The sequence below is a fragment of the Phyllobates terribilis genome, unplaced genomic scaffold (assembly GCF_046119375.1).
Source record: "Phyllobates terribilis strain yellow unplaced genomic scaffold, ASM4611937v1 Scaffold_8__6_contigs__length_399053987, whole genome shotgun sequence".
Taxonomy (NCBI): Eukaryota; Metazoa; Chordata; class Amphibia; order Anura; family Dendrobatidae; genus Phyllobates; species Phyllobates terribilis.
Genome location: NW_027362768.1, coordinates 335353762 through 335380005, shown reverse-complemented (window position 1 = coordinate 335380005; position 26244 = coordinate 335353762). Strand labels below are relative to the sequence as shown.

Sequence of the window (26244 nt, the reverse complement as noted above, 5' to 3'; positions counted from 1 at the left end):
CCCTGGTTGACCCGCCAACCGAGACTCATGACATTCAACAAACAATGCTCTACTCAAGGCTCTAGGCACGAACAATTTACCACACGGAGTTTTAGTTGGTGCCGCACTCTGAGCTCCTAGGATGCTATTCTCCAACTCAGAATCCAATGTGGCCACCACCACCCCTCTCTGCAAAATACACTCCTCCCTCTCAGCATTCACCGCTGGAGAGAAACTACGAGACAAGTAGCCTTAACATTCTTTGTCCCCGGCACAAAGGTTACGGAAAAATTGAACCAGGCAAAAAACAGTGCCCACCTAGCCTGATGGGCATTCAAGTGTTTAGCTGCGTCCAGAAAAATCTAATTCTTATGATCAGTGAAAACCTGTATAGGATGTCGAGCCCCCTCCAAAAAATGTCACGAATGCTCGAACGCGCGTTTAATAGCCAACAACTCACGATTCCCAACATCATAGTTGAGCTCTGTCTCAGAAATTTTTTTTTTTGAAAAGAAAACACAGGGATGCACCCCATTCTCACCGTCCTGGGACAGAACTGCCCCTACGCCTATAGATGAGGCATCCACCTCAACCAAAAATGGCATGCTCTCATCCATCTGGATATGAACAGGAGCAGAGCTGAACCTCTCCTTAAGATACTCAAAAGCTTCAATAGCCTCCATGGACCATTGGACTGTATTATCACCCTTCTTGGTGAGATCAGTAATGGGTTTAGCGATGACAGAGAAATTCTTTATGAATTTCCTGTAATAATTGGCAAACCCCAAAAACCTCTGTACGGACTTCAAACCCTCAGGCCTCGGCCACTCCAGCACAGCCTGAACTTTCACCGGGTCCATCTCAAAACCATCGCAAGAGACAAAGTAACCCAAAAAAACTAATTTTCTGGACAGCAAACTGACACTTCTCCAATTTAGCAAAGAGTGTGTTATCTCTCAGTATCTGAAGAACTTTGCGGACTCTCTGCCAATGAGACTCAAGATCCGATGAATAAATCAAAATGTCATCCAGATAAACAATAACACTCCTACCGATCAAGGGTCTCAGAATGTCATTGATGAAATTTTGAAAAAATGCAGGGGCTTTAGTAAGCCCAAAAGGCATCACCAAACACTCAAAATGACCTTCTGGGGTGTTTAAAGCTGTCTTCCATTCATCTCGATCCTTCACCCGCAGCAAATTATATGCCCCACGAAGGTCAATCTTAGAAAACCATTTAGCTCTGGTCAATTGGCTAAACCAATCCGGAATAAGTGGTAACGGGTAAGGATTGCGCACAGTGATCTTATTAATCTCCCTAAAATCCAGACATGTCCTAAGACCCCCGTCCTTCTTTTTAACAAAAAAGAATCCAACAGCCAAAGGAGACTTAGAGGGGCTTATGTGACCTGCAGCTAAACTAGTCTGAAGGTACTCCTTCAAAGCCTCCCTCTCGGGAATTGTCAGATTAAACTACCGACTCTTAGGGAGCTTAGCATCAGGGGCGAAGTCAATAGCGCAATCGTAATCTCTATGAGATGGCAAAGCCTCCGAAAAAACCCTCCAAAAATCCTGAATGGGTTCAGGTAACTCCCCTTCACAACAGCCGCAATATGAACATTGCAACACTTACCATAACACCCCTGACCCCAGGATCTTATGGAACCAGACGACCAGTCCAGCAAAGATTATGCACTTTTAATCAGGGCAACCCCAGGACGACCGGGGAAGGCAACTTAGCAAGTACAAATAAGTCAATCTGCTCCTGATGTTCCATATTCATAGTAAGTGGAAACCCAGTGACCTTTCAAAGAATGCTCCCATGCTCCAGGGGAGTATTATCGCCACCACAGGAAAAGGAGATGACAAAGGTTCAGAATCAAACTTATGCGTTTCAAGAAATTGTTGATCAATCAAATTAAGTGCAGAACCACAATCCACCATAACCTGAAACTCATTTGAACGACCCTGACAGGTGGTATTACCAGGAAAAAAACACCCCACAGAACATAAAAACGCAATGCGAACGGGAGTGTTATTTCTATTGACCATTTTTTTTTCTTTCCTTAAGCGAACCTCGCATTGCTTTAAAAAATGATCAGCCTTACCGCAAAACAAGCAAAGTCCCTCAGAGAACCTCCCGTCCCTCTCCCTGGAACGTGATGACATTGCCCCGACCTGCATAGGTTCCCCAGTGTCGGCAGGAATATCGTGAGAAACAGAATCCAGCAATACAGGAAACTTCTCCTCATTCTGTCTGGCCCTCAACCTTCTATCCACATGGATAGCTAACTGCATGGCAACTTGCAGAGTATCAGGTTCAGGGACTGCAATGAGCAAATCTTTAACCCTTTCACTCAAGCCTGCCAGAAGCTGAAACTTGAGTGCAGGGTCGTTGCACCTGACCTCTGCAGACCATCATCTGAACAGGGTGTAATAACTCTCAGCATCAAGAGAACCCTGTTTGAGATGTCTGAGCTCTGCCTCAGCTGATGTAACCCCATCAGGATCATCATACAGCAAACCCATGGCATAAAAAAATGCCTCCACAGACCTCAAACAATGATCATCAGGAGACAATGAAAACACCCAGATTTGAGGTTCTTTACGCAATAGAGACATAATAATCCCTACACGCTGTAGTTCACTCCCAGAAGATCTAGGTCTGAGCCGAAAATACAACAAACTAGCATTTTTAAATGAAAAAAATCCTGTCGTTTCCCCAAGAAATACTCAGGTAATCCTACCTTAGGTAATCCATAGCGTTCTGCAGGGTATTTAGTCACGTACTACTGAAGACCGGCAACCTCCAGAGTCAACCCTTGCAAGCGTTGAGCAAGCTCCTGGATGGTACTCATACTGAAGAAAACCCAGGAAGAGGAGAGGAGAAAAAAAAAGAAAAAAAAAAACCTTTTTTTTTATTTTTTTTTTTTAAACGGGGCTGGACATACTGTTATGTTCTGCAACTTAGAACTAAGGAATAGGAGGGAAAAGCTGTCCCTGCACTGAGACTCAGCTTAACCCTACGCTGGGGTGGGTGCCCTATTCCTTGTGAATAGCCCCACCAAAACTCCTGCACTGAGCTCAAACAAAGACCTGAAGGAAGGGGAAAGGGGCCCCTTAAAGATCTAAGGACTGGGAGCAAAAACAGGAGACCTCCTAACAGAAAAGTTAGTTGCAGAAACGAAGATTAAAGGGAACAAAACTGGTGGAACAAGAAGTCCCAGGATATCAATTGTCCAAAGCATAAAGAACTTAACAAGGCAACTTAGCCAGAGCACAAGCGTAACAACACTGAAGTCCAGTGGGGAATGGGAGACAGGTGCTGAGTAATAAAGAGTGAAGAGATCATGTGACCAAGACACACAGCACCAGAGGAAAAGACTAGAAGCCAGCAAACCACAACAAGATGGCCGATAGTAAAACAACATAGATTCTAACACATTTGTATTGCAGAACTATAGTGATAGGTGGTGCATAGGATGCATAGGATTTGACTGTACAATCCAGTCTTCTTCCAAACCACAAACCATGAAATTGTAAGAAAAATTCTCTAGCGCCCATATACATTTTTTTTTTCAATACCAGTTCATAACCAGCATGTACAGTTATATGAAAAAGTTTGGGCACCCCTATTAATCTTAAGCTTAATGTTTTATAAAAATTGGTGGTTTTGCAACAGCTATTTCAGTTTGATATATGTAATAACTGTTGGACACAGTAATGTTTCTGCCTTGAAATGAGGTTTATTGTACTAACAGAAAATGTGCAATCTGCATTCAAACAAAATTTGACAGGTGCATAAGTATGGGCACCCTTATCATTTTCTTGTTTTAAATACTCCTACCTACTTCTTACTGACGTACTATGGCACTTTTTTTTTGTTTTGTAACCTCATTGAGCTTTGAATTTCATAGCCAGGTGTATGCAATCATGAGAAAAGCTACTTAAAGTGGCCACTTGCAAGTTGTTCTCCTGTTTGAATCTCATCTGAAAGTGGCATCATGGGCTCCTCAAAACAACTGTCAAATGATCTGAAAACAAAGATTATTCAACATAGTTGTTCAGGGGAAGGATACAAAAAGTTGTCTCAGAGATTTAACCTGTCAGTTTCTTCTGTGAGGAACATAGTAAGGAAATGGAAGAACACAGGGACAGTTCTTGTTAAGGCCAGAAGTGGCAGGCCAAGAAAAACATCAGAAAGGCAGAGAAGAAGAATGGTGAGATCAGTCAAGGACAATCCTCAGACCACCTCCAGAGAGCTGCAGCATCAACTTGCTGCAGATGGTGTCACTGTGCATCGGTCAACTATACAACGCACTTTGCACAAGGAGAAGCTGTATGGGAGAGTGATGCGAAAGAAGCCGTTTCTGCAAGCACGCCACAAACAGAGTCGGCTGAGGTATGCAAAAGCACATTTGGAGAAGCCAATTTCTTTTTGGATGAAGGTCCTGTGGACTGATGAAACCAAGATTGAGTTGTTTGGTCATACAAAAAGGCGTTATGCATGGCGGCAAAAAAACACAGCATTCCAAGAAAAACACTTGCTACCCACAGTAAAATTTGGTGGATGTTCCATCATGCTTTGGGGCTGTGTGGCCAATGCCGGCACCGGGAATCTTGTTAAAGTTGAGGGACGCATGGATTCCACTCAGTATCAGCAGATTCTTGACAATAATGTTCAAGAATCAGTGACAAAGTTGAAGTTACGCAGGGGATGGATCTTTCAGCAAGACAATGATCCAAAACACCGCTCCAAATCTACTCAGGCATTCATGCAGAGGAACAATTACAATGTTCTGAAATGGCCATCCCAGTCCCCAGACCTGAATATCATTGAACATCTGTGGGATCATTTGAAGAGGGCTGTCCATGCTCGGCGACCATCAAACGTAACTGAACTGGAATTGTTTTGTAAAGAGGAATGGTCAAAAATGTCTTCATCCAGGATCCAGGAAATCATTAAAAGCTTCAGGAAGCGACTAGAGGCTGTTATTTTTGCAAAAGGAGGATCTACTAAATATTAATGTCACTTTTCTGGTGAGGTGCCCATACTTATGCACCTGTCAAATTTTGTTTGAATGCAGATTGCACATTTTCTGTTAGTACAATAAATCTCATTTCAAGGCAGAAACATTACTGTGTCCAACAGTTATTACATATATTAAACTGAAATAGCTGTTGCAAAGACACCAATTTTTATAAAACATTAAGCTTAAGATTAATAGGGGTGCCCAAACTTTTTCATATAACTGTATTTACTCACACATGGATCGTTTTCAAGGGCAACAGATCTTAATGTGGATCATTAGATTGTTATTATGTTCTGATGCCAGTAAAAAAAAACTATATGGTTGTAGATACATCTTTTAACCTATTTGAACAAGTTTATTACAGTCTGAAAAGCTATTTTTGTCAAGAAAAATACTGGAACATTAAAGGTGTTGTTGGATCTTCTGATTCAAGTTTGCAGTCACTTACCTCTAAATCCTGACACTGTCAGGATTCCCTGGTATTTCTGGTGAGAGCATATATGTTGTCACATGAGGACTAGACGTGCTCAGTTTCTTTCAATTCACTTCTATTGAGAGAAGCCAAGCATGTCTAGTCAGAAAGTGTCCGGAAGTATGCAAATCGCTTACATGTGTAATATGACAGCCTGCTCTCACTTGCAACACAGGGGAATCCTGACAGCATGCACACTGCACGCCATCAGGATTCAGACTTTTATCAGAAGACCAGACAACCCCTTTAGGTAAAATCTGACAGATCCCATCATATGTCAATGGTGTCCATCAGCAACAATTGAAATGTTAAAAACTTTAATGGTATAGCTGTCATGGTCATTATACATGAACACCCTTGATCCTGATATGAACAAAGTCAGTCTACTAATAAATTCAATAAATTACAGCTTTGGCCACTCTGTGGAAAATGTGAAACAACCAAGATTTGCAAAAACACCAAGAGAATTGGTCAAATGGTAAAGTACGTTAAGGTGCCAGTACAAGTTAGTTAAACATCATCCCAAACCGCTGATTCTGCTTAACCGGTTGACCATATAATATGTAAGAGAGTGTCCTGCGTTTTTCGCAGTAGTAGTAAGATTTCAACATGCCCTACTCTTGTAAAATAATCTGTCACCCAATGTGCACATGCATTGAAATCTGGAAAAGTAGAGTCAACCAAATGAACGCTCTTCTGACATGTAGCCAAGGGGTATTGCTACCTATATGCTGTCTGGCTACAGAAAGCACATGTTAAAGAAATTGACCACTACTTTTCCATTGATGCCCTATCCGTAGGATAGGGCATCAATGTTTGGTCGACTCGGGTCCCGCACACAGCACCCTCGCCAATCAGCTGTTATCAGTGACGGCGGCGGCCGCCAGCCAGAAGTACTTACTTGTAGTGCTTCGATGTCTAGTTGTAGTGGCTGCCGTGGGGTACTCCACATCTGCCTCCTATTCAATTCAATGGGAGGCAGATGTGTCCTACCCCGCGGTGGCCACTACAAATAGACGGCCAAGCAACACAAGTACGCACTTCCAGCCGACGGCTGCCACCACCGATATCCGCTGATCGGTGAGGGTGCCAGGTGCGGGACGCCGGCCGATCAAACATTGATGCCCTATTCTATGCATCAATGGAAAAGTAGTGGACAACTTCTTTATGGTTTATTAATATATGTGTACCCAACTTACAAAAGTTAAAATCATTGCATTTTTTCACAAATAATAGATTTTTTTATTCCATCAGTCTAATTATGGACTTTTCACCTCCATGTTGTAACGAGACATTATCCTCAAGCAAAATATGCCTATGGCACAAATTATTTCATGAGCAATTTAATCATATCAGATATAAATATCCTCTTCACTCATTTGAGTGTAAGGCCACGTTCACACGTTCAGTATTTGGTCAGTATTTTACATCAGTATTTGCAAGCCAAAATCAGAAGTAGAACAATAAGAGGAAAAGTATAATAGAAACAAGTCACCACTTCTGCATTTATCACCCAATTCTGGTTTTGTCTTACAAATACTGATGTAAAATACTGACCAAATACTGAATGTGTGAACGTGGCCTTAAAATGAGAATATCCATTCACTTCAATTACTAAATCCCTGCTGTCTTGCTTTAGTCAAGGCCATAGAGCAGAACACTTAGACATGCTCAGGGTACTCATGAATAATTTATAGGAAATGGCATGACACAGGTTATTGTCAGTAACAGGTCAGTGAAGATAGTCTTTTAATGTAGATTTACTTGCTTTTCTATTTATCTAATACATCTCCATGGGAGGACACTACTAATTCAGTTTCAAGAAAACACATGTAACTGTATATAAACTGTACATAAAGTTGTATTAAAGTGTTAGAACAAAAAGAGCATATTTTTTTAATTGAAACACAAATAAGTGTGAAAATAAATAATACATAAAAAGTGATACTATAATATATAGGAGTACTGCCAAAATTAGAAATATAAACACATGTATAAAATAAAAAGATATAAAATGTGGAATGAGATAAACATGCAAGAGTTAAAAAAAGAACTAAAAGGAAAATGCATCAAAGCTTTTTCTGTTGTCAAAAAATTTAAAACTTTTTGCCATTTTTACTCAAAAATTTGTGATTTTAACCCTCTCTAACTATTTGTAAAACTGTTCTTGTTTAGCCAGATTTAGTAATTGCAACTTTTAAAACAAGCAAAAAAATCACACAAAAAGATGCAAACTTTCTCCAGTAAGAGGGGTGGCGTAAAAAGTGGAAAATCAGCTAAAGATAGCTAATAATAACTTTCTACCCAAAGTGTTTAAAAAAATATGTTAAAATTTTGATTGTTGTAGGGTATTCAGATACATCAAGAAAAAAGTTCAAAATGCAATGTTAACACAAATATTGCTTTGATAACTTATTATTTTAATTAAAGAATGCTCTTAAATTGTTCTCTCCGTTTGGACTTGTTGCATTAGTGTCCTATAGAAATAGTACGATTTGGTGGCATATTTGTGGAAAAGGGTTTGATCTCTAGCATCTCCCCACAAATTAAATTTAAGAGTCCTAAAAGTCAATATCAATCCTTTGACGAGCCTTGCCACATGACTTAGGATAAGAAGCCAAACCAGAATCTCAATTTGCAGACACATGTTTCGGGGTGTTTTCCCCTCCTTAGTGCAAAGTAGGAGATCTGATTTGGCAAGGTGAGAGGCCTCTGTCTGGATGGTCTAAGGGGGAACGTTTCTCTTTGTCGAGAGTGCTAAGCTGGCGTAAGGAGACTTATAGGTCATTCAGTGCTCCTCTAGGAATTTAAATTTGAAAATAGTCTAATCAGAGAGAAAGAGAACTTGATTTCTAATGCCAAGTATTGAATGTAGCAATCCTCAAAATCAGTATCGACCATTTAACGAGCCTTGCCATATGAATCAGACGCCAAACCGGAAACTCCTATTGCAGACACGTGTTTCTGGATGTTACCCCTACTCTGTGCGAACAGGAGATATAATTTGGCAAGGTGAGAGGCCTCTGACTGGTGGTCTAAGTGGGAGCCTTTCTCCTTGTGGAGAGTGCCAAGCCGGCGTAAGGAGACTTAGGCTATGTGCCCACGATGCAGAAATACTCCAGATTTTTTCCTGAGCATTTCTGCATCTCCCTAGCAGAAAAAACACATGCAGATTGTACATGCATTTTTCCTGCCAGGGACAAACGGAAGTGAAGCGTTCTTCACATGCATTTCCGCATGCGGGTTGTCAAGCGCTTTTTTTTTAGCATCACTTGGCATGACAACTTGGTCACACTATATAAATTCATGCAACCGGCATGGATTTATATCGTGTGACTGAAAGAATGGTAAAAAATAAAAAATAAATATTATACTTACCTTCTGATGGCCCCCTGTGTCTTTATCCGATGCGTCCTGGCTTGCCACAGCTCGCGGTAGACTCAAGGACCTGCCGACGTCAGAGGTCACGTGACCCGTCACATGACTAAATGACGTCATGGTAGGTCCTTGAGTCCACCGCGAGTTGACGGCAAGCTGAGACAAGGACACCGGGGGCCATCAGAAGGTAAGTATAATGTATATTTTTTATTTAATTCTTTTTTTTACAGATACTATGGTACCCGGGTCTGGAGGAGAGTCTCCTCTTTTCCAAACCTTGGTACCATCCACACATTGAAATGCATGGCATCCACATGTACAGATGCAGTGATGCGGATTCCATGTGTTCCAATGCAAGTCAATGGCGGCGAAAACGCCGCGCTTCCGCAAAATAATTGGTAGTGCTGCGGACTTTTCCGCAATGATAATCTACAGCGGAAATTTCTGCAGCAAATGCACAGCACATGCGGATTATCATTGGGGAACATGGCAGACCTTCTACCAAGTGTTTTTTAAGCGTTTCTACAGCGTAATTGCCGCTGCGGAAACGCTTAAAAAACACACAGTGGGCACACAGCCTTATAGGTCATGCAATGCTCCTCTGGGAATTTAAATATGCAAATAACCTCTACAGAGAGAAATAGCACTTGATCTCTAGCGCCACCTATTGGATGTAGTAATCCTAAAAGTCAATATCGACCATTTAACAAGCCTTGCACCATGACTTAGAATAAAAGCCAAACCAGAATCTCAATTTGCAAACTCGATCCGAAGACGTAACTGGCATAGCTGCAATTATAAATGGGCACCATGAAGCAAATATGAACAAATTCTTACTAATCACGTTTTCTGATTTTTGGCTCCACTGTGGCTAATGCCTCAATGTTAAGATTAAAACCGTTTGTATCCATTCAGAAACAAATCGACAGTAGTATAGACGTCTTGGCTCCATTATAAATGGAAGTCATGATGCTAGTATGAACAGAACTTTATGTGTATGGTCTCCAAAAAAAAAGTAGGGAAAAAAAAAAAACAAGAAAATAATGGATCTGCAGAACCAATATATTTTAAAAAAAAGAAGTCAATGTGAACTATGTCTCACTTCTGTACAGTTTAGGTTTTGCAATAAAAGATCCCTTTTAAACTGCTCAATAAAAAATAGGAATATATTGTAAATTGTCCAATTATGTGTGTGCGATGGCCTCTAACAGCGACCTCAAATTATTGGATTTGAATTACAGGATCCTCCTTTCTCTTAAGCAACTCCATCTGCTAGACTGCTAGGAACGGGTAGTATTTGCTGCACTAAGAAATCTGCCATCTGCTAATCTAAAGATAATTTGCTGCCTTTTGCCTGCTGTCTTGAAAGTATCAGAAGCCAATTTTCAGAACCATTGCTTTTTTCCCTGAAATATGTCTAATTTAAATGATTTGTTAAATTATGCCTTGCATTACATACTGAAAAATAGAATTGGTTTATTGCAACAAAACACATCTGTGACTTTTTAGTTTTTTTTCCTTCCCCTGATTTACTTAACATTTCACACTTTTATAGTTGATTATGTAAATGGATTTCCAAAATGAAACAAAAAAAAAAAAAGTCTATCTGGATAACAGAACGTTAATATCGCAGATAATTGTTGGGATGTGGACTCAGTCAGACTGATAAAAGATATGAAGAGATTCTGAATGGGGGGCAGATCGTATTTATGCACAAATACGCTTGCTTTTCTATTGTTGTTGTTCATGTTCTTTATGGCTTTTTCATGCTTTTGGAGCTAGTCATAATGTTAAAGGGAACATGTCACCTGATTCATGCTGCCCAAACCTCAGGCAGCATGAATCAGAGCCTGGCTAAAAGATTGCAGCCAGGTATACTTGCCTTTGAAATGCTCCAGCGTTTCCTAAATAATATACTTTGAATATCTGGCTGGGGACCATAGCCGAAGATCAGACTAGCTGGCTGACTCTTCCATGATTGACAGGTCTCTCTTTCATGTAGGGAGAGACCTGTCAATCACTTGCAATCGCACTGGAAAAAGCAACACAGGGGAGGCGTCAGATTAGTCGTTTCCAGCTATGGTCCATGTTTGGATCTGTAAAATATATTTTCTCTAAAACATCGTAACGTTTCAGCAAGAAAGGGCGGCATTAGACTAGTCTCGTCTCCAGCTATGCTCCATGTTTGGATCTGTAAAATATATTTTCTCTAAAACAACATAGCATTTCAGCAAGGCAGGAAAAATGTCATGTCAGACTAGTCTCATCTCCAGCTATGGTCTGTGTTGGAATCTGTAAAATATATTTTCTCTAAAACATCATAACGTTTCAGCAAGGCAAGGGAGACGTCAGACTAGTCTCGTCTCCAGCTATGGTCCATGTCCTTATCTGTAAAATATATTTTCTCCAAAACATCATAACGTTTCAACAAGGCAGGGGAGACATCAGACTAGTCTCGTCTCCAGCTATGGTCCATGTCCGGATCTGTAAAATATATTTTCTCTAAAACATCATAACTTTTCAGCAAGGCAGGGGAGAGATCAGACTAGTTTCGTCTCCAGCTGTGGTCCATGTCCAGATCTGTAAAATATATTTTCTCTAAAATATCATAACGTTTCAGCAAGGCAGGGGAGACGTCGGACTAGTCTCGTCTCCAGCTATGGTCCATGTCCAGATCTGTAAAATATATTTTCTATAAAACATCATAGCATTTCAGCAAGGCAGGGGAGACGTCAGACTAGTCTCATCTCCATCTGTGGTCTGTGTTGGAATCTGTAAAATATATTTTCTCTAAAACATCATAGCATTTCAGCAAGGCAGGGGAGATGTTGGACTAGTCTCGTCTCCAGCTATGGTCCATGTCCGGATCTGTAAAATATATTTTCTCTAAAACATCATAACATTTTAGCATTTTAGCAAGGCATGGGAGACGTCAGACTAGTCTCGTCTCCAGCTATGGTCCATGTCCAGATCTGTAAAATATATTTTCTCTAAAACATCATAGCATTTCATCAAGGCAGGGGAGATGTCGGACTAGTCTCGTCTCCAGCTATGGTCCATGTCCATATCTGTAAAATATATTTTCTATAAAACATCATGGTGTTTCAGCAAAGCAGGGGAGACCTCAGACTAGTCTCATCTCCAGCTATGGTCCGCGTAGGAATCTGTAAAATGTAGTTTCTCTGAAACACCTTAGCATTCATAGAAAAACATACCTGGCTGCAATCGTGCCAAGTCATGCCCGCAGTTTGGGCAGAATGAATCTGATGACAGGTTCCCTTTAAAAGGTAATGCCACAATGAACATTTAAAGTAAATGTCTGATTACTTGGGGCTACAATGCTTAGACAGCCTTGATCACAAGAATGGGGTCCCACATTTTTAGTTCCTCTTGGCTGCATGACCCTGGTGAAAAGGAGTTTTCATGTATAAGTTTGTATCCTGCGACTCCATTCAATACCTATAAGTTCAATAATTGTTTCTGTAAACCTCAATGACATTAAATGAAGCAGCACTGCTCTCGTTTGACCGCCTTTCAGACTCCTCCTTACTGTGACCATGGTTTGAACATGACTGAGGGGGAGATAAGGAGATAAGCAGCTGCCATATCATTCTAGCAGCAGCCATCTCATAGAGGAACGATCGGCTGAGTGTTCCTTTCTATGGGGGAGATAGGAGAGATAGCTGTCCTCCTGTGATTGTGGGGCCAATAACTTTCTAACGAGGGTCCGTTAGCCATAAGCAATATTTCCTGCCACAATACATCATGCAATACCTATAGTAGACTTTTAAATCCATACTCCATGATATGACCATATGCATGAGGCATGTAATTGTTTTTTTAAGCCAAACTTGAGATTTTATTAAAAAATGTTCACGATTAAAAAATTTCACGAACACCAGCATGAACACCTATGTATGTCCATACATAGCAACTTCTACATATACAGATTGAGTTTGGGCAGAGGAGGCAAAATAAAAAACATCATGAAAAATGCAAATGAGATTGGAGCCAAGTTTCATTTGTATCATTATTCCTGTCGCCATTAGTTAAAATAACAGTGGTGCCCTGGAGCGAGCATGATGCAAATTAGAGCCTAGTCCAGTATTTATTAAAATGAGTGTTTTTGCTATGCCCACTCATGTACAGAGGTAAAGATAATAGCTGATCATTATTGTCCATCTACATGTTAGATGTTTTGTAGAATAGTTCAAATGTTAGTATTGTTCCTCTCACTTTCACATCAGGACCTTAGCGGAGCAGGTGACCTCCGAACTACTGATACCTGTTGTGACATGTGGGTGATCAGCAGTCATCAGGAATGGAGCATGTGCTCAATACCTGATGCTGATCACACTTTCATCTTGACAAGTGTCATGAGAAGTGACATCACCTGCTCCACTCATCTCCTAACACAGAACTATGTGAAGGAGGACTAACTCTTTAAAATAGCTAACTTACTAGAATTTGGGCCAAGCATGAATAGTCACTGCTGTAGGAAGAGGAGATAAGATGCCACCAAAGACCTTTGGTAATGCTGATTTGGTAAGGCCATGTTGAAATCCTACTTGGCCAACCTTGTTATATTTCCCCACAAAAATTAGATTGTTAGATATTGTGAGGCGCTGACAACATTTATGTCTAAGGCTCCTTTCATATAGGAGGTTAATAGGTTGGGATCTCAAGATAAGCTAAATTCTGTTGGAAATAGTCATAATTACAGAGTAGAGAAGCATTGTGGAACATTTGAATGTCCACAGGTAAGCTGAATATCACCATTAGAAGGTTTGAGTTAAAGAAGACTTGTCACCAGATCAAAAGGTGACAGTTTTTGTTCTTATTATAGTCCCGCTGCTCCCATGCATAATCCAGTTTTCTTTTTTCCAATCCGATATTCTGTTCCAGACATATGGTCTTTTTTTATACTGGATTAATTGTTATAGCCTTTACCAAGAGGGCATGGCTCACAGGATCCTCTGGGGCGTGTCTTTAGGCTGCTCTGTATTGTTGCCCTGTGAGCAATACCCCCTTGGTAAAGAACATAAAAAAATTAGCACTAAATAAAAACAACCATATCTCTGGAACCATATGGAGGACTTGAAAAAAAAATCTGGAACTCAGCGAGAATGAAATAAGAGCAAAGAAATTGTCACTTTTGACCTGGTGACAGGTCCTCTTTCATTTTTAAGTACCTTAAAACTATCCTGTAGGCTAAAATATAAATTTGACTATACAAATCTCCATAGGAACCATGATGCCACCATGGTACCATGGCAGAGTTCTGGTCACCATTTAGTTTCTTTCAAAATACACATGGCAGTTTCATGGACAGTGTTCAGCTCTTTGACAAGTCCAGTGCCTCCACCCCTTCCATTGCCCTCTGAAAGGATCATCCTCAATAACTTTGGTGCAGTGGAGGAGAAAGAGGAGTGTCTACAACTTTTCAGAACTCTCCCCATTAGACTCTGACTATCATTTTCGAAAAAAATAGTAGACGGAAGACCAAAAGTCTGCAATGGTGGCACCATCAGTCCTAATTATGGAATCAGGAATGTTGATCATCTATCAGTTATCTCTGCCGAATGCTCATGTGCTCTTTATGAGAAAGCTGCTGCCTCTAGTGGCAGCTTAGCTCTCGGAGAACAAAAGGATTGGCAACCCAAAATCACATATATCAGATTCTTATCTCCTCCAACAATTATCGGGGGCCAACATACACATTCCACTGTTAGTCGAACCCATCGATAACGACGGGTTCGGCCAACGTCAGTCTAACTTTTGTGGTGGACTTAAGATTAGTCAATGCCAAAGACCACAGTTCTCAGCCAAGTGTGTCTACCTGCTCGTTCTAGGATCCCTTAAGGAAAGACGGGTCTGAAGACCTACCCTCTTACTGAACTAAAAGATTTTGGATCGTTTAATTGTTTATAAAGAAAGGGTCACCTTGTAGGCTACATTGAGATAAAATCCTATTTGTATTCCTGCTCTACACTCCTGAATTTCTCCCTCTGATTTTCTGTGAATACGCACAATTGTCACTCAATGTGGCCAATTTTCAAGTTGTGGAAACTTTAGAGACCTATGTAAATTTCATTTTATGAAGTATCAATTGTGCATTATAAGTGCTTATGTTTTGCTCATTTTTATATTCTACGTATTAAAATAATTTGCTTGATGATCTACCGATGACCGTATTGTATGTTGATCCCAATTAACCATACTCTGATATGCTTATAATTCTAGATAACTTATGCAATGGAAAATTCCACAAACATCTCCAAGACCTGTTTGCTCCACTTGTTGTCAGATATGTCGACCTTATGGAGTCCTCAATTGCACAATCAATTCACAGGGGCTTTGAGCGTGAATCGTGGGAGCCAGTAAAGTAAGGAACCCTTTGATACAATCGGAGTTTGTAGCAGATGGATGGAAGTTCTTACCCGATTGGGAATAATTGTTCTTGATTCTCGTCAGCCTTAAAGAGTCTACATTTTCTATGTTAATGGAAAACGAAGCAGAGAGCCATTATATTTCTTGTGTTCTCTATATATTTTAGTGTAATAATATCTAAGACTATGTTGTAAGTAATTTTCTGTTACCCTGATATATGTATCTCTATGGGACCTCATCAACATTCCATCTGCTTGATACAAATTCACTCACGTAGTTCAATAGATGCTTAGAATTTAAAAGTCTGATTTACGGTAAAAGTATACATTTCATGAAATTTGTTATCTTCTAGGTAAAGTTTGGACCTGCATCTCTTAACTGTTATATGTATTGTTTTACATTTCATTCTTTAAGCTGTAATGTTGCACATTGATGTTGTTACGTGTGTGTGTTTTTATGTAATTGAATTGAGTATAAGGTACATCTGTACTGCAGTCTCCTAGGAAGATGCCTCTAGAAATGATTGAAATATCTACGCCTTAATGCCGTCGGCTTATAACACTTTCATTATTTGTTCACTGTATATTTTATTAATAGGTTTCCTTTAAATGAAAGTCCACATGATTGCCCCATGTCTGTTTATATCTAACATTGCTGCATGTGCTGATACATTTTATTAATAGCCAATTCCCTACTACAGAGATCCAAACTGGCTGCATAGAAACTTAGTTGAATGATAAAATTGCCACCACTAGGAGGAGCTAGGGAGCTTATCACATACTTATTTATTATTGTGTTTAAAGGGGTTGTCCAGTCTTACTCTACAAGTCTGCAGTACTCTATGTGACTGCAGACTTGTGAATCCTCGCATCTCGCGCACTGCGCTCAGTGAGGATTCCCCGGTACCGACGCAGGGAGCGGGCAGTCATGTGACTGCAAATATGCAATTTGCATACTCCCGGACACATTCTGATTAGACTGTTTCCGGCCTCGCTCAAAACACTTGCATTGAGCGAGGCCGCACCCATCTAGTTGGAATGTGGCCAGGAGTATGCATATTGCATACTTGCGATCACATGACCGCCATTCCCAGTGCCGGCACTGGAGAATCCTTACAGTGTGCAGTGTGTGATATGAGATTTCACAAGTCCTTAGTCACATAGAATGACTGTCGACTTATAGTTTAAGACCAGAAAACCACTTTAATGTACGAACGGCATGCAATTAGCAGTTAAAGGAAATCGGGAATCTGTCAGTCCAAGCTGATAGTATTAGCTAGTCACATAGCCTGGTAGGGTACATAGCCCTGATAAAAATCGCACCTTTCGTGGTCTAATCGCTTTCTCTGTTTGGTAGAAACTGAAGTTTAACCATATGTGCTAATTAAGGGGCTCAGTGCAATGTTCCACATGCAGATTTTCCATTCCTCGCCTCCCCCACTGGTGATTGACAGCACTGGCTTGCCTGAGCTGTCACTGCAGAGAGTGCTTGCTACAGGGATATCAGAGTTATCAATCACAAGTGAAGGAGGCGGGAACATACAAAACCAGTGGGCGTAACTATGCATTGAGCCTTTTAGCCCGCCAAGGGTGCACCAAGAACCCTAGTTAGTGGAGGCAGCAGTTAGACCACTAAAGAAGCAATTTTTATATAGGCTAAATTCCCCCTACTAGGCTATGGTCCCTATTCATCAAGACCATAGATTTTGTCTTTATGCGCGTTGGAGTCAAACACTCCTCCCATTACAAGACGTCACGTCAGACTGTCTGGAGCAAGATTTCTTGGGTGAGGAATGCCACAGTTCATCATGAATTAGACAAGCTGTGGAATAACGACCCTTCTGCACCCCTGTCCCACCTTAGTTCTTCCCAGTGTGGAAGATCTGGGAGAAACAGGAGTGAAAATGACAAAAGTCGCAAAATTTATGTGAACCTCCGAGTGGGTCCAAGATTTTGCAATTTTTCAAAGTAATTTCTGCCAGGATTCTTTGTGTTTAATTTACATTGTCAATTTGGGCTGAAAAACACCCTTTAAAGTGGCTTCTAAAACGCGAAAACAAAACATAAAAAACAAACAATGCTTACTTCTCCTATCACCTGCCAATCAAGTGTACAAGCTCAGGTGGCCCTCCAGATCTTTGTCTACAGCAAGTGACCACTACAGTCTATCCTTTACTGGATGTACATGAGCCATGATGGCAGGCAGGATGACATGTGACTTCTTGGGCGACTGATTGGCTGCAGCAGTCATGTTCTTCTTACAAAGGTTAGGAGAACCATTAAAGGTTATGAGTTAGATTGGCAGGTGATGGAAGAAGCGAGTGCTATTTTTTATATATTTTAAAATATTTGCCACAGTTTTCATTATAGTGTTTAGAAACTAGATTACTCCTTTTAAGATCCTTCTATTGGCAGCACAAGGCAGAAATCATTTTAATATATAATTGTATGTCTATAGAGGGGCAGTTACAGACATAGAAGAAGGTCCCTGTGCAAAACAGCATACAGTGGTGGCCAAAAGTATTGGCACCCCTGCAATTCTGTCAGATAATACTCAGTTTCTTCCTGAAAATGATTGCAATCACAAATTCTTTGGTATTATTATCTTCATTTAATTTGTCTTCAATGAAAAAACACAAAAAGAATTGTCCTAAAGCCAAATTGGATACAATTCCACACCAAACCTAAAAAAGCGGGTGGAAAAAAGTATTGGCACTGTATGAAAAATCATGTGATGCTTCTCTAATTCGTGTAATTAACAGCACCTGTAACTTACCTGTGGCACCTAACAGGTGTTGGCAATAACTAAATCACACTTGCAGCCAGTTAACATGGATTAAAGTTGACTCAACCTCTGTCCTGTGTCCTTGTGTGTACCACATTGAGCATGGAGAAAAGAAAGAAGACCAAAGAACTGTCTGAGGACTTGAGAAACCAAATTGTGAGGAAGCATGAGCAATCTCAAGGCTACAAGTCCATCTCCAAAGACCTGAATGTTCCTGTGTCTTCCGTGCACAGTGTCATCAAGAAGTTTAAAGCCCATGGCACTGTGGCTAACCTCCCTAGATGTGGACGGAAAAGAAAAATTGACAAGAGATTTCAACGCAAGATTGTGCGGATAGTGGATAAAGAACCTCGACTAACATCCAAACAAGTTCAAGCTGCCCTGCAGTCCAAGGGTACAACAGTGTCAACCCGTACTATCCGTCGGCGTCTGAATGAAAAGGGACTGTATGGTAGGATACCCAGGAAGACCCCACTTCTTACCCCGAGACATAAAAAAGCCAGGCTGGAGTTTGCCAAAAACTTACCTGAGAAAGCCTAAAACGTTTTGGAAGAATGTTCTTTGGTCAGATGAGACAAAAGTAGAGCTTTTTGGGAAAAAGCCTCAACATAAAGTGTACAGGAAAAAAAAAGAGGCATTCAAAGAAAAGAACACGGTCCCTACAGTCAAACATGGCGGAGGTTCCCTGATGTTTTGGGGTTGCTTTGCTGCCTCTGGCACTGGACTGCTTGACTGTGTGCATGGCATTATGAAGTCTGAAGACTACCAACAAATTTTGCAGCATAATGTAGGGCCCAGTGTGAGAAAGCTGGGTCTCCCTCAGAGGTCATGGGTCTTCCAGCAGGACAATGACCCAAAACACACTTCCAAAAGCACTATAAAATGGTTTGAGAGAAAGCACTGGAGACTTCTAAGGTGGCCAGCAATCAGTCCAGACCTGAATCCCATAGAACACCTGTGGAGAGATCTCAAAATGGCAGTTTGGAGAAGGCACCCTTCAAATATCAGGGACCTGGAGCAGTTTGCCAATGGTCTACAATTCCAGCAGAGCATTGTAAGAAACTCATTGATGGTTACCGGAAGCGGTTGTTCGCAGTTATTTTGGCTAAAGGTTGTGCAACTTAGTATTAGGCTGAGGGTGCCAATACTTTTGTCTGGCCCATTTTTGGAGTTTTGTGTGAAATGATCAATGATTTGATTTTTGCTTCATTCTCTTTTGTGTTTTTTCCTTGCAAGCAAATTAAATGAAGATAATAATACCAAAGAATTTGTGATTGCAATCATTTTCAGGAAGAAACTGAGTATTATCTGACAGAATTGCAGGGGTGCCAATACTTTTGGCCACCACTGTATGGGTCCTTTGAGGTCCATTAATGAAGCTTCTTGAGGTTTTGGAGGTGCTAGTGGCTCCCTTTCCTCTTGAGTTTACACCAATGCTATGCCCGTCCTTTTGCAGGGGATTTGGAGTTCTGCAAAGAACAGATGAAGCTTAAAATAATAATAACAAAAATATTATGAAATTTTTCTGTATAGAATTTTTAACCAACTTAGGGAACTTCACTTTAATTTTGCATTGCCCTACGAGGAACCATAAGGAATCATACATCAATTAGGACGTTCCATCAGACACTGAAAATTTCCATGAAATAGGAAAAAAATAACTATAATTAATGATAATGAGGAACAAATCAGAAATGAAATCCAAATTCTTATTGTGTTGTGTTTTATACATCTTTGAAGACCGTAAAGCATATTTATTTCAGCATGTCTTAAACCACAAAACAATGAGGAGACATATGGGCGTTATTCATGAGCTTATGTATATCGTAATGAGTGTGCTTTTTTATTCTGACAAAAAACTCACTCTAAAAAGTGCGTAAATGTAATTGATAACAAAGTAAAATGTCTGAGAGTTTTTTGTTTTGTAATGTCAATCTAGCATCTTCTAAATCCTTCTAAATTCATAGAGTTCAAGTTACGTAGGTCACATTTAGGTTCTCTTATGCTCTATTTACAATTACCTAAATTTTTCAAAAATTGTCAAGAAAAAAATTGTGTAAGTTTCCATTACTCCTCATCATTGTCCCTCTACTAGATTCTAAAAATTAACAGAAGACAAGCAGTCAGATGTCCCTTGTGCTGTATACTGGTGATGTCTTTCGTGTGATAAAATTGTACAAAAAGTTGCATTTTACCATTTTTAGCTATGAATATATGTGAGTGCATAATATATAATATACAAGAGTGTTGTGACTATCCATATCCGTAAGTCAACATACCATAACAGTTTTAAGACACTTTGACACCAACAACCTCGTCATGGCTGATGGAGTTTTCTGCACCTTTAGCCTATTATTCTTTGACAATATGTAATTGCCCAAGGAAAAAAATTCCTAATCAATAATAATTTTTAATTCCTAAACTTACAGAGTAGTAAAGATGTGCTCTTTCTTATATTTCCTCTTGGCTCAAGATATCCTGACAAGAGTGGCTTGAGAAAACCAGATTTGAAAAAAAATGTGGATACTCTGTCAGGAGTTGTTTATGCTCTATGTGTCTGCGTGAAAATTGAATTTGCATTGTGATTACTCGTAATCCAAAACTAATGTAAGGATGGACACATCTGTAGATATTTAATGGACACTAAAGATCATCTTTAAATGCCACTATATACTCACAAGACTTTGCAGATTCTTGTTAATGGTTGAAATCCTTGAAGAGTTTTCAGCAGGCTCCTTATCATCAGAGACAGGATTACAGTTAGATGTAACAGTTGTGTACCCAGCTGATGACACGGGATCCACCAATCACAATAGCTGATATCACAGCTCCCCTTGTTTCTCCCTCCCTTCACAATGACTATTGCACACACTCATTAGATGCTTCAGTTCAACAGATAGGGTCAGAGTCTGACCATTGTGGTTAATGTTTGTGTTATTTCCTGAAACCAAAGAAAGCTAGTCTAAAAATGCCCCAGTGTCCGGTTTGTATAATGCAATATTTCAATTGTTTATTTTTAACACAGATTGTGATATGGAAAAAAATAACCAAAAATTCAAAAAAAAGAAAAAAAAATTCAAGAGAAAAACCTTATTTAAAGAATAGGTCATTTCCTATTTTTTGAGAAATTCAGCAAACTTTACCCTTTGTGAACAGATTATAATTTTGTTGTTATTCTTTCATCTTTTTTTTTAACAAGTTAAAAATATGTTAGGTGATTAGAAAAACATCAAACGCAGTGCTATCTGTCCATCTGCGATACCAGACCCAACCTGTAGATATATGTAGTGCCCATAGAACCCCATTAAGGGCTTATGTCCAAATTCTGAATCTGTGGCGGAGAAGACCCTGGTAGACCTCTTTAGGCTTGCACAAGATCGATCATCCTACAGAGCGTTATTCCGCCAAGTCGCCATGGCTCGCGATCTAGCTAAAGGCCGTTAAATAATAGTAATAGGCATTAAGTATGCCACCATACGGTACTTCGGAAATGGTGCCATTGTAATGGCAAATAAAAACTCACGATACCATGCAATGGTATGACCAAAAAACTGAGTTGGACTATAAGTTAGTATATGTGCAAAGTGTAAGAGCATGTTCATACTGTGGAAATTTCATAGACAAAACCCAATAAGAAAAAACAAAAATGAGCATATACCCTACCGCAAGAAAATCATTAAATGATAATGGCACATATAAATAACATAGGGTACTTAGTTAACTCTATTTTGATAAGAAGAGCATAAAAGCCATACCACCACATCAAGGTGTACCCATTGGGATGGTTTTAACCTGTCCACTTGTCCATGACAAGTTGTACCCATCTGGATGGTCCTAACCTGTCCACAACAAGGTGTACCCATCGGGATGGTCCTAACCTGTCCACCTGTCCTTGACAACGTGTACCCATCAGAATTGTCCTAACCTCTCCATGACAAGGTGTACCCATCGGGATGGTCCTAACCTGTCCACGACAAGGTGTACCCATCGGGATGGTCCTAACCTGTCCATGTGTCCATGACATGGTGTTCCCATTGGGATGGTCCTAACCTGTCCACCACAATGTGTACCCATTGGGATGGTCCTAACCTGTCCACAACAAGGTGTACCCATCGAGATGGTCCTAACCTGTCCACCACAATGTGTACCCATGTGGATGGTCCCAACCTGTCCACAACAACGTGTACCCATCGGGATGGTCCTAACCTGTTCACCTGTCAATGACAAGGAGTGCCCATCATGATGGTCCTAACCTGTCTCTAGTATTAAAACCTTACCTTGTGTCAAAAGACATCAATGTGAATAAGAGCAGATCAGGACAGGGTCAGACTGAGACATCCAACCATGCAATACTATAGCAGTGACCCCCCCCCCAAATTGAAATGCACAAAGGTACATTATTAGACCATAGCAGGCTATGGGTACTATATCACTGATCTGTGAAAGTATCCATAATGCAGTAATATACATGAGCCCTTAGACACTTTAATGGCACCACGTCAGACACTCATAAATGCTTATTAATACAGTTGGCTGTTATATTTTGCAGCTTGTTTTGAGATGCTTATAACATTTTGCTACATTGTTTTTGGTGGCTTTATATTGTGATTGTGTATTGTTTGTGTGTGTTATTTAATTACCATATTTAATACCACGGATCAGATAAATCTTCCATCTTCATGCTTCTATCTTAACCAGTCGCTTTGTATTACTTTTACATTTTTGTCCTTTTTTTTTCGTAATTTTTTTCAGAGTGTTTTTGTGCTTCTGCTACATCTGCATTGTCATGTTATGGTATCTTTTTCTTTCTGTCTGTTTCTTCCACAGGAGTTTAACAAGTAATCTGCCCAATGTGAATCTTCCAAATGTGAATCTCCCTAAAGTACCCGTAGCCCTACCAGTTAACCTCCCACAAATGCCTAGCTTTTCTGCACCGTCATGGATGGCTGCAATATATGATTCTGAGTGTGTATTCACTTCACATTAGACCTCATTTATATGTGCAGGAATCTTGGCATGAATGTGGATTCATTATTTCTAAGAGCTTTTTATTTTTAAATGCCTGTTAAAAATATATATAAAAAAAAAATGTTTTATATTTTTATTTTCAAAAATAAGAGAATATATTTTGGAAATGTAACTTTCTAAATTGTTTAACCTACCAGGAACACAATGTATACATTTATAAAACTCTACACATTCATATTTAAGTTTAAAAGTAGTCATATTGGACTCATTAATTAAGAGTACATAAGATAATTAAAAAAATAACATATATGTGTTTTAAACTCATAGTATCCTTTATAATCATTAGGGCTCATGCAGACAACCATATATTGAATCCAAGCACGATTCGACAAAACATTGGACCAATGTTAGTCTATAGGGCCGTGCACTAGTCCCATTTTTCCTCCGACAGAGTAAAAAATAGCGGCATCCCCAAATTTGACCAGATATTCGGATTGCACTCAGCCATGCAAGTCAATGAGTGGATGGGAAACATCGGACCTCAATCGATTGACATCTGAGTGCAGTCCAATTTCCGCGCACTCACACAATGGAGAAGATGGAGAACTTTTTTTTCTCCATTTTCTCCACATCTGAGAGAATCGGATCACACTATAACTACACTCTGATCAGAGTTTCATCAGAGTGTAATTTGCATAATTGACCCAATTCTCTTGGATTAGAGAATATAGGGTCGTATGCACCTGTCCTTATATTTAAAAATACTCCAAATAGTGACAATTAGTCCGCACCCAACAGCCACCAAGAAGCCCCTCAAAATACCCAAAAAATGTCCTCCGAGTGCCCACTTTTTCTCAGGGTTTGCATAAAGACCTTCTCTCTCCTTTGCGTTTTAGAGCTGTAATATGACTTCCCAGAAATCTACGGAGCCATACTAGACTTCTTTATGGCTCCAAATTCATAGAAAGGCATTTGGAATCTGAAAATTAATAAATGCTCCATTGCATGCTGAATTATGGAGCTATTCTCCTCAAGAAGCATTATGAGCAACAGGCCAAAAATCAGCTACTACCGTTTTTTAGAATGTTTGTTTCCAATTTTCAGCCTGTCTGAACAGGTTGGCAATCACCCGGGCAAAACACTTGCTTGACGGGTGAGATGATTTCTAAGCAGGCTCAAAAATCTTTGCTATTGGCATCTCATAGTCCTGTGTAAACATGAGATGTGCTGCCGAGAACACTATTTTCTGTGCGCACAGATTGATCTTGTTAACGATGATTCTGTGCACTTGGAAGTGCAATTGGCCTTTCTAAACAGGATATTAAATGCTAAGTGTTTTGTGCTAGTCGATTAGAAGGCCACAGTAAGCCTGTCTAAAGTCCTAAGCAGCACAATTATTGTGATCGAGCATCCATAGGTGGGCTAATTTTACGATAATCTTGCAGTCTAAACAGGCTGCCGATCACCTGACAAAGAAGCAAAACGCTTGTTCGTTGGGTGAAATGATCTTTTGGTTTGTACAAAAGAACTTCATTCCTGCCGAACACCTGACAAAGGAACAAACTGCTTGTTTGTTGGATGAAATGATCTTTTGGTTTGTACAAAAGAACTTCATTCCTGCCGATCACCTGACAAAGGAGCAAAATGCTTGTTCGTTGGGTGAAAAGATCTTTTGGTTTGTACAAAAGAACTTCATTCCTGCCGATCACCTGACAAAGGAACAAAATGCTTATTCGTTGGGTGAAATGATCTTTTGGTTTGTACAAAAGAACTTCATTCCTGCCGCTCACCTGACAAAGGAGCAAAATGCTTGTTCATTGGATGAAACGATCTTTTGGTTTGTACAAAAGAGCTTCATTCTCGGCAGCACATCGTGCTGTGTAAACAGGAGTTTTGCTGCCGAGAACAACGGTAGCCTATGGGCATTGAACAATCTATTACAAAGCAATCAGTGTGCGTCTGAAGGGCTGTCTACCTGAGTAAAGAGGCAATTAAACAATCGCAAACCGATAAACATTTACCGCCGCAAAGACAGATAATGTAAACGCACCTTTATGCTGTGTGCACAGCTTTTTGAGCCTGATCCAACTCACCCAGATCTGTTACCATCAGGCTTTTTCCTCATCTATTTCCAGGTACCAGATCACAAAGTTATATTAGACAGTACCTGTCCAGTAACGGCATCTGTCCGGTGCAACCAGTGATGCGTCAGACAGGTGTGAACGATCACATCAGCTCTTCAATCTCTCCTTAGACCCAAAGACAAATGCATTCAAACCATGATAAGTAAAACCACAATTAAAAAAAAATTGTAAAAATCTAAAAATTATAATACAGTAATAGTCTAACAATTTCAATAGAAATAGATTCATTTTATATAAATAATAATTGTAGGATTTTTGCATATGTGAATAATTAATTACAATAATTAATTAATTTTAATTAAATCCACTGCATTTTTTTAGCATTATTCCCACAATATTGGTTTATTATTATCGATCTTCTACTAAAGAAATAAATGTCCTCTTCATGCTATGATTGCCGTCTTGGAGAAAGGTAGATTAGGCAGCAGTAACTGAGGCTTTTTTTTTTTCCCTCTGTGCATGATCTGTGACACTTCTTGGAAAAGATATGAATCAGTAACTGAGCATACGATGGCTTTATTCAATCAATGAAATCCAAATTAGTTGTGGGAAACATTTCAATTGTGACATGATCAAAACATAAAAGAAGGAAAAAAAAAACGAGAAGACATTCGAAATAACTCTGAAGGCAGATGGGTGTCAAAATGTTGTAGAAATAGACACCAATTACTCCATTTGTGTGTACTCTTCCATTTACAACATAAACCTTTATCGTTCCAAATCTCAATTTAGAATTCAAAAATATACGATTTTTTGTTTTTTTTACCATTTGGAAGCAAACTGTTCACAGGATGTGAATGTCGCTTTGCAGACACCTACAGAGCATAATATTTACCATGGTAGAGCCAAGGTACCTGGTTGAATATCTTTTCCTGAGCCTGTTTTCCTTAATTACTTTCACAATAAAAAAGTTCTATTCTCTCTCCATTTATCAGATATTTCTCTGATTACAACATACAACGTGTTCCTAAACCATAACTTTTGTTAAAACAGGACCTCAAGACCTTTGGCATGTTGGGAATATGATTTTTCTTTTTATTTTGACCCTGCGATAGCTACGTGTGCATTAAGCTATGTATTGCTCCGCGGCATTAAC

The 26244-nt window shown here is 39.7% G+C and overlaps 1 protein-coding gene across 16 annotated transcripts in view; it reads left to right on the top strand.

The window, feature by feature from the left end:
- Positions 1 to 26244, top strand: part of CADPS (calcium dependent secretion activator) — a 646882-nt gene that overhangs the window by 519138 nt on the left and 101500 nt on the right. For 10 of the 16 annotated variants that reach the window (XM_073644651.1, XM_073644648.1, XM_073644656.1 and 7 more), the window contains 2 exons: positions 15106 to 15247; positions 22864 to 23001. In XM_073644651.1, coding sequence (XP_073500752.1) covers positions 15106 to 15247; positions 22864 to 23001 — 280 coding nt within the window. The remainder of the gene's footprint in view (positions 1 to 15105; positions 15248 to 22863; positions 23002 to 26244) is intronic. The other 6 variants (XM_073644657.1, XM_073644660.1, XM_073644659.1 and 3 more) reach the window with 1 other exon arrangement.